The sequence below is a fragment of the Crotalus tigris genome, unplaced genomic scaffold (genome assembly GCF_016545835.1).
Source record: "Crotalus tigris isolate CLP2741 ecotype Arizona unplaced genomic scaffold, ASM1654583v1 scf7180000017690.20705106771:4171800, whole genome shotgun sequence".
Lineage (NCBI taxonomy): Eukaryota > Metazoa > Chordata > Lepidosauria > Squamata > Viperidae > Crotalus > Crotalus tigris.
The window spans coordinates 2,645,333-2,654,571 of NW_024096569.1; the positions used below are offsets into that span (position 1 = coordinate 2,645,333).

Here is a 9,239-nt window from a genome sequence, read left to right on the forward strand (position 1 = left end):
TTTCTCTTGGGTTCTTGCAAGACAATTCTGCTTAATAGCTTGCAAGGATTTTTATGGGATTCTTTCCAAATTTCCTTTGTTTCTCAGATTTGCAGAGGACTACTCGGAATCTTCCAGCACCTTCTACCTTGTCCTGGTCGCCTTCTTACCAAACTCTCCTTAAAGGAGAACAGATAGAGTTAAAATGTTCCCCCCCAGGAGGACAGAAGGGAGAATATTACATTTTCTATCGCACCGGTGAAAAGGGTGAAGAGACAAGATATCAAGAACAGATCGGAAATACTCTGCTGATTCAGGCAATACGAATGGCCCCAAAAGCAAAATTTTCTTGTTCTTACATGGGAAGAAACAGGGAAGGAAGAAGAACTTTGTCACAAAAGAGTAATCGGGCTGAATTCACTATCATCAGTAAGGAACTTTCTTCTAATTTATAAAGTGTTTACATCGCGGTTTCTCCATCTTGACAACTTTAAGATGCATGGACTTCAGCTCCCAGAATTCCATATACTAGCTGAGGAATTCTGGGAGTCAGTTCACAAATTCATATTCGTCAAGGTTGAGAAATACTGTTCACATTGTTAGAAAGATGCCTAAGAGATTCCTACGACAAAAAGCAGTACTTTCAAGAATCTGTGTTCCTTAATTCATTAAATAAAAAATGTTTATTTTATTGCTCTCGAAACAAAAAAGAGACAGAGAAAGCAGACCAATTTCTTTTACGCCGGAAAGCTGAAGGAAATGTGATATTGCACACCTTCACCACGTTGGAGCAGGGAGATTTTGGTGCTTCCTCGCCAAGATTCTGTCTCCTTAGAATATCCCTGGAGAGTGAAGGAATATTAGTGAGATTTCGGGGATATTCAGGCTGTGAAGCTGCCCAATCTAGATTTCTTCAACCTCTTGATTCCAAGGAGTATTTTCTGAGGAAAGAGAAGAGGTCATCAGTTCCATTCTGAAGGAAGGAAAGTCCAACCAAGACCTTTAGTGCAGTTAGATGTGTTGATGGGTGCCAGTCAAGATAATCCTGGGACTGCCTGAAGGACATTTGATACTCACTTCTCTTTCCTCTCTGGATCTATCTAGATCCTCCACCAGTTCCCAGCCTTTCTGCAGATCCTTCAGAACCTCTGTATCTGGTTGGGGAGAACATTTCTCTCAGGTGCTCCGCTCCCAACAACGTTGTTCAAAGCTGGAGACAGTACCTGTTTTCCCAAATAAGAAAAAATGAGAACGAGATCTCTATAAAGGATCTGGATTGTCATGAAGAGAACTCTCTGGTCCTCACAGTTACAAGGGATGATTCTGGATTATATAAATGCCGGTACCTAGAACAGAAATATGGGAGAACCATCTCTTCAGAGTGGAGTCGTCCTGTCTCAATTGTGGTGAGAGGTGCGGATTTTTTTTCTCTTCATTTTGAAAATGTGGATCCCTATAACTGGGGCTTTATTTATTTAGAGCCTGCATATGAAAGCGTTTCCCTGATGAAGTCCCAGAAAGTCTCCACCCTGGAGACAGTGGAGTCCAAGTGCCACCAAGCTAATTCCCATTTTTCTCTTCTCCAGATCCTCTGCCTCCCCCAGTGTTGAAGCTGCATCCTCCCTCTGGATCCCTGCGGGAAGGCAAAGTCCTGCAAATCCTGTGTGTGCCCAATGAGGGCAATAGCACCAAAAGGTTCCATTTCTCATGGAAGGGTGTAGAAATGGCCTCCAGCAGTGAAGGTCTTCTGAGGAGCAGCAGAGACTCTGGGCTTCTTACTCTAAATATGTCAGTAGCCTTCCTATATGCCAACGGCGATGGAAGCCTGGGACTTGCTTGCAGATATGAGGAAAACATAAATGGGCGCTGGATCATGTCTTCTTGGAGCCAGACAGTGAATATCACAGGTGGTTCTTTTCAGAAGGTGGAGTCAACTGCTGCCTAAATGCAGAAGGAACCCTTTGCAAAATGTGACTTAACTATTTATTAACTCTTTATGCAACTGGCCTTGTGCTAGAGCATAGAGCAGTGGTTCTCAACCTGTGGGTCGGGACCCCATTTGGGGTCGAACGACCATTTCACGGGTTGCCAAACAAGGCTGTCCGCCATTTTTTTCTCCTTTTCTTTGGCCCCGCCCCTGGCACTCGGTGATGTATAAGTGGTTGGGGGTCACCACAACATGGGGAACTGTATTATGGGGTCGCGGCATTAGAAAGGTTGAGAACCACTGGCATAGAGAGTAGAAAGGCCAAAGAAAGATCTATAGAAAGGCAAATGGCTTCTGTGAGATTGCTCAGCAAATTCCACAAAGAAGACCAGGAAAAGTTTAGAAGTGTCGTCCTTCATGGAGACACATCCCTGGGTCTCCCTGAAGAGCCCAGGCAAAAATCCTCTAACATTCAGTTGGTAACGTTTTCTCCCAAGGTGCCAAACTGAAGAATTAATAGCTGTTCTTACAAGACAAGCATGAAAATCCTTCTTTTTATGTCCTGGTGAATCTACAAATGATCCTTCTCAAGAATGTCCATGTCAAGTTCTTCTTCACCCAATATAAAATGGAGAAGTGTCTATAACAAGGGTCCCCAACCTGTGGGCTATAGCCCACTACTGGTCCGTAGCCTGCTGGCCACCAGGCCATGAGAATAGCTGGTCAGTCTGTGCGCATGTGCATGCACACTCCCCCCCCCTTGTGCTAGCAGTCAACTGGCAGCCCCATTTGCACATGTGCGTGGGTGTTAGTGCTGCCACACAGCCACTAGTAGCCCCATTTGGACATTCATGCAGGCACTAGCAGCCTCTTTTGCGCGTGCACACGCATGCACATGCAAATTTCCTTGCTCTTCCCTTTCCCTCCGGGCTACCAACCCAGAAAGGGTGGGGATCTGTGGTCTACAGAGGAAGGAGAGCAGAAAGGAAGACAGTCCTAAAGGTTCAGGGAGGGATAAAATCTGGGATGGACCTTCATCCAAGCCATCAAGAGTAGGAGAATTTTTCATTTGCAGCATTGGTCCCTTTTTGTCCAACTCCTGTCCTTGCAAGAGGAAGCAGTGGGTCAAGGATTCTCAGAGCAGATTATGGATGGGAGCCATTCTGGGAATCAGGGTGGATGTTCTGATATAGAGATTTGGTTCCAGGAGGAGATCAGAAGGCAAGTCTCAATGTCTTCTCTTTCTTTCCTCAGGTTCACAGACAGATTCATCTCGATCAGCCCCCAGGCTGTCCTCGTCTCTTCCACACAGCTTTATTATTAAAGGAGAAGAGATTCCCCTGAATTGCTCCCTCCCTGAGGGAGTCGCATCCTGGAGTCCGGAGGGATCCCATAGGTTCTTTTTCTACTGTAAAGATCAATCTGGCAAATCAGTTGGAGGTCAACATCTCCCTAACAATACCGTCAATATCAGGACTGAAAATCTGACCTCTGACCAAATAAAGATTATATGTAATTGCAAGATCAGGGAAACATCTTGGGGATGGCCTTCTTCTCCTGAAAGTAACCAGCTGGTCTTCTCAGTTGTTGGTAAGATGGATCCTCATTGCCTGGAAATATTCACATCAAAGGCAGTTCTAATACTCAACCTATGAAAATGCACAATAAAGCTTTCAAAAATTAATCCAGTGAACCAAACAAGCAGAGCCACCATTAAATAAATGACGCCTCCTCTAAGAAAATGGTCAGGAGGACTTTCCTTCAATGGGAAAAATATCTCCCAAATGGAATATTTTGGTGGTGACGACATGGTGACAAGTTACAAAAACAAATGTTTTTTCAGTCTTACATGCTTCATACCTACCGCTTTTTATATTTTATATTCTGTGCTGCATCTTGCTTTTCTTTAATTTGAAGATTTGGCTGATGGGTAGACAAAGGTAATGATTGCTTGATCCAGTCTCTCTTGGGTGAAAAGGGGCAGTTTATGTATTATTTTCACCCCGAACGACAGCATTCCCCTTCCTTATTTCCCATCTTAATCTCCATTCTCTGAAATATCACTGCTTTGTCTCATAGAAATAGTACTTTAGATTCAAGGGGATACTATGGATGATTTCCAGGATCTCTCCTGCTTTAATGGAGACATTAATATGTTCCTTGTGAACTTTTCTTGCAGATGAACTTCCTTCCCCTCCTTCCCCGCTGCTGAAAGTGGATCCGGTGTCCCAGGTGAAGGAAGGTGACCCTTTAGTCTTCCTCTGCTCAGTGGAAGGAAGCAATGCAGAGAAGATCTTCCATTTCTACAAGGATGGGATGGAGATCACCTCCAGGGAAGAAGGTCTTCTGGAACCTTCCATTGAACCCACAGATCGTGTTCAAAGTGCCTCTTTGAGAATCCTACATGCGTCATTCAACCACAGTGGCGAATTTGCTTGCAGTTATGAAGAAAAGAGAACTAACCAATGGCTTGTGTCTTCTTGGAGCCAGGGGATAAACATGACAGGTGAGCCAGTTAAGGGAATGTTGGATGTGGTTACAACTTGAGACCACCATGATAGGATAAACTAGGAAGGCTGAAGAAAGATCTAAAGAAAGGCAATTGGCTTCTGTGAGATTGCTAAGCTAAGAAGAAGAAGACCGTGAAAAGTTTAGATTTTAGATGATATAGGATCTAAACTTTCAAGAACAGGACAGGGTAAAAATATTCTGCCAAGGAACATTAAATCATCCTCCTTCTTTCCTAGTCATACCAGTTTGGACCCACGGTTTATATTCTGTTTGGAGATATGCCCGGAGATGGATTCTTTTTCTAATTCTGCTGGTTCCAATTGCCTTTTATTGCTGGAAGCAAAAGAGCAGTAAGTGAAGGATTTGGGTTCGAGGGTTCCCTTATCAGAGGTTGCTCTTGTAGTTGGATATGTTGACTGAGAGATCCTCCGGGGAAGCAGGAAAGGAAAAGCAGAACTGGAAATGAGAGGGATGGGAAGATGATATGTAAGGATGGTGGAAAGTAGCTTCATTTTTTTTTCCTTTTTATTGCTGCCATGGAAGCATCTCAATCACAGGAACAATTTCAACTAATGGAAAAGAAAGAGAAAGGAGATCATCTTTCAGTGATGGAGCCTCAAGTAGCAACACCCTCATCAGTCAAGGTAGCTGGTGGAATTCATGGGTGACTTTAATTAGTGTCTACAGCAGGATTCTTCAAATTTGGCCCTTTTTATGACTTGTGGACTTCAACTCCCAGAATTCGTCAGCCAGCATGCCTGGCTGAGGAATTCTGGAAGTTGAAGTCCACAAGTCATAAAAGGACCAAGTTTGAAGACACACACACACACACACACCGTCTACAGGGAAGGTCTATCACACTGGAGAGTTATACTAGGTTCATGGAATCCTCACCAATAACTTACAGCAGTGGTTCTCAACCTGTGGGTCGGGACCCCATTTGGGGTCAAACGACCATTTCACGGGGGTCGCCAAACAACGCAGTCCGCCATCTTTTTTCCCCTTTTCCTTAGCTGTGCTACTCCCTTTTATTCTATTGGCTTTTGAAAGCCAATAGAATAAACTCTCTTGAATAGAGTCTAATTCTATTGGCTTTCAAAAGCCAATAGGAATTGTCCAGGCTGTCTCTGCCCTGCCAAGCCCGCCAAAAATCCCATTCTGCAAACGGTGCTGCACCAGTTGAGTAGTCCTTGACTTACGACCGGTTGGGGGTCACGGCATTAAAAAGATTGAGAACCACTGACTTACAGTGTCCTGTGGAATCACCCAACTATTGTTGTCTACGAACAAGAATGATATAGATGGGCTTTAGAGGGCCTGAAGCATATTGGTGTAATATTGGTAGATAGTGAACTTAAATCTTAAATTCAAGCAGGATTTACCTCCCATAATCCCATTTGTTTTGATCTCTGTCAACACCTATTCTCCGTTTCTTCATTTACTTGGTTTCAATCAAAGAATTTAGGCATTTTAGTACCCCTGGATGTTCCTTTAAAAATAGGAAAGAATACTTCTCCATATGGCTTTCAATCTAACAAATTATGTGTTGGCCGTAAAATTAAATGGCCTTGAAGTTCACAGAAAAATAGGAAAAGAAAGATATACTTAAGAAAATTAAGTATCTTAGAAGCCATCAAAGATTCCTCTAATCAAGTGTTGCAGGCAAGGTTTTAGAGGAATGTCCTTGCGGGTTTCTCAGGAGTATCTCATCACCATCAGAATCAGAAAACCAGACCGGGTCAGGTCAGATGCTGAAAGTCAATCCTTCTGTTCTCTGATGGGCTTGGCAATCTTTCTAGAAGACCGTCAACCTTATTTATTTCTAAAAATGCTGCAAAATGATGGAGAAATCCCTTGTTCTTCATTGATCTTGAGCTGCAGGCAAACTGAATGTTTGAACAATGGGCTCTCTTTCCCTTAGTTTCCCCAGGACTTTGAGGCCACCTACAGCAATGTTCAGGACTTCTCCACTCAGAAGAACCATCTTACAGAAGAGGAAGAAGAGGGGGCACCGTATATAAACTTGATTGCAGGAAAACAAAACAGCTCTCTTGGTGCAGTCTCTTATTAGGCCCAGATATGCACATGACCTGTGAAGAAATGATGAGGTACTTCAGTTTATGGCAGAAGAGAAACCCCATCAAAAAGGGGAAAATCTTTGGCCCCACCCTCTTCTACAAGTCTCAGATCTATCTAGACTTGAGCCTGTTGGGAAGATTTTTGTTATAACTTTCAACAACTTTTTTCTGCATACTGGATAGATCTAATACAGGGGTGTCAAACTCAATTTCACTGAGGGCCGTTTCAGCATTGCGGTTGCCCTGGGGGGGTCTGGTGGGTGTGGCCAGAGTGGGTGCAGCTTACTGGGTGGGTGTGGCCTACTGGGTGGTCGTGGTCAGTTGTACATCATTTGTGTCAAGGGAGCCTGTGGGGGCCTGGGCAGGAGTGGGACAAATCTGAGGGTCTCTGGCAGAATGGGATGGGACCGGAGCAAGTGCCAAGATGGCCACCACAAAATTGAACATTGGCTCCCGGCTGGCCTGGGCCAGGGCCAAGGCAGTGGGGGCCATTCCCTCACTGTTTCCAGGATGGCTTCACGAGCCACATGAAACCACTTCGTGGGCCGCATCCGGCCCCTGGGCCTTGTGTTTGACATGTCTGATCTAATACAAACAACTGCCATGAAATCTCATTTAGACGCCCTTTTCCACCCTGAAATTTCTCTTGAATCTCCAGCTCAGAGGAGCTCGCCTTCATCCTTTGGAGTTTCACTTCTGAGTCTCAGGTGAGAGAGAAGATCCAAGGCTTTTTCCTTATTGATCTGTTCCTCTCCATGTTTGTTTGAAGCCATGGGAAATGTCCTTTGGGATATTTTGCTTTGAATACTAGCTGAGTCTCTTGGCTAATAACCCCTTTCTCATTTTCCCAGAGATACAGGTTTTCCTTTTTCTTAGGTCCTTTTTTTCTCCTTCCATTTTTTTGATGGGTTGAATGGTGCATGGAGGTGATAGATAGATAGATAGATAGATAGATAGATAGATAGATAGATAGATAGATAGATAGATATAGATAGATAGACAGCGAGAAAGAGAGAGGCGAGAAGAGAGTTATACATACACACACATACACATATATACAAATACACACATACGTATATATACATGCATGCATTTGGTACAATATGCTATTTCAATATGATGATGTTCATATAATATACTTGGATGCTTAATATTCTATTATTTATGTTCCTTGGAGTTCTGAATATAGATATGAGGGGGAGAATAGATATTTTATCAGTATTAATTACAGCTTTGGATATTGGTGTTACAAATATTATGATTGTTTGACTTTTTCTTCAGAGTTAAATATAACATTGGAAATAAATTGAAAAATGAAAGAAGAGTATGCATCAAAGTATTTGTTTTATAATAAAACAAACTAATCAAACTAAATTACTTGACGTTAAAATGTTCATCATGTTGTTACTTGATGCATACATGTGTTCATGTATTTGTATTTTTGTCTGTGTGTGTGCGTGCACTAATGCATATATTGAATAGCAAGAAACTACCAACAAAGAGTTGGAATTCCCAGTTTTAACCAATCAATGGGCTAGAGTTGAAAGAAAGTCAGAATTTGCGACCTGTTACTTTAAAGTGAGATTCATTCAAGAAAAGAATTTGGCAAAAGAATCTCCCTCTTCAGCAACAGAAGTTTAGCCTGGAGGACGAGGCAGGAAGAGATGGCAAGTGTCTTCCAAATTGTTTGAAGCACTTCCAGAAGTCAGGAAACTATTACCGTAGCAGAAATTACAAAGGAAACAGATTTTGGTTGGACGGCAGCAAAAAAACAAAAATTCCTAAGAGGAACTGAAGGCTTTGGGAAGATCTGGATTTTCCTTCATGGAAAGTCTTGAAGCAGAGGACGAGCCTCCTCCATCAGGGATGCTACAGACCGGGATTCAGCTCCAGATCTTAAATTCTGTGGAGCAGTAGTTATTTTTTAAATGATCTTTAAAATTCACCAAGTGCTTTCAAGTCACCCACAGTCATCTTGTAGGGCAGATGTGTGGCATAAAAATTGAATGAATGGATAGATAGATATAGAAAAGAGAGGATAGAGATAGATAGATAGATAGATAGATAGATAGATAGATAGATAGATAGATAGATAGATAGATAGATAGATAGATATAGAAAAGAGATGATAGAGATAGCTAAGATAGATTAGGCAGGCAGGCAGATGCTGAAATGAGGCAATATCACAATTTAACAAAGGGTAGGCAATGGAGGGAAGCCATGCAGACTACCACATACACAAAACTCACACATACAGTGAGAGAGCTGGGATTGTTTAAAGCAGCGTTGGCCCCTTTAAACTTCCCATAGAAACAGCTCCAGGAGTTTCTCATCCCATAATATCCCAGCTCTCCTCTGCTGCGTATGTAGCGCTCACCCTCGAAGGAGACTCTGGCCGATGACCGGCTCCTTCTGTCCTTCTCCTCTGATGACCGGCCTGCCTGGCCCAACCCCCCCCCCCCCGACACCCCTTGGGGCATTTGTGAGGCTTTGATTCAGATAATCTCCCAGAAAGCCAGAGCCATTTTTTTTTTCCTCAGAACAAGATTTTCTCTCTCTCTCTCTCTCTCTCTCTCTCTCTCCCCATCTCCCCTCAGGCGCAAAGGTTTTTTCTCCCCAGTCCATTTTCCCGCCTTTTTTCCCTTGGAATGCTGGGCTCTGTAGTTCTGCTGCCCTGCATTCTAAGGCCCTCCTCGTGGGTGGAGCCTACATCTCCCAGAATCCCACGCTCGGCTTCTCCTCCT

General features: G+C 43.3%; 1 protein-coding gene across 1 annotated transcript; it reads left to right on the forward strand.

The window, feature by feature from the left end:
- The first annotated feature begins 317 nt into the window (after positions 1 to 317).
- On the forward strand, positions 318 to 7,262 carry LOC120305649. Its single transcript, XM_039337826.1, has 9 exons — positions 318 to 408; positions 1,084 to 1,392; positions 1,566 to 1,886; positions 3,161 to 3,496; positions 4,086 to 4,412; positions 4,654 to 4,767; positions 4,961 to 5,061; positions 6,339 to 6,430; positions 7,154 to 7,262. Exons 1-9 carry the CDS (start codon positions 339 to 341, stop codon positions 7,260 to 7,262), a joined length of 1,779 nt encoding a protein of 592 aa, XP_039193760.1. The 5' UTR covers positions 318 to 338.
- Positions 7,263 to 9,239: the final 1,977 nt, after the last annotated feature.

Bases quoted from the DNA above. Each gene is read 5' to 3' on its own strand.
- LOC120305649 (XM_039337826.1), top strand. From the start codon at position 339: ATGGGAAGAAACAGGGAAGGAAGAAGAACTTTGTCACAAAAGAGTAAT. The intron at 409-1,083 runs GTAAGGAACTTT...GGATCTATCTAG, and splicing joins GGCTGAATTCACTATCATCA to ATCCTCCACCAGTTCCCAGC. The intron at 1,393-1,565 runs GTGCGGATTTTT...TCTCTTCTCCAG, and splicing joins TGTCTCAATTGTGGTGAGAG to ATCCTCTGCCTCCCCCAGTG.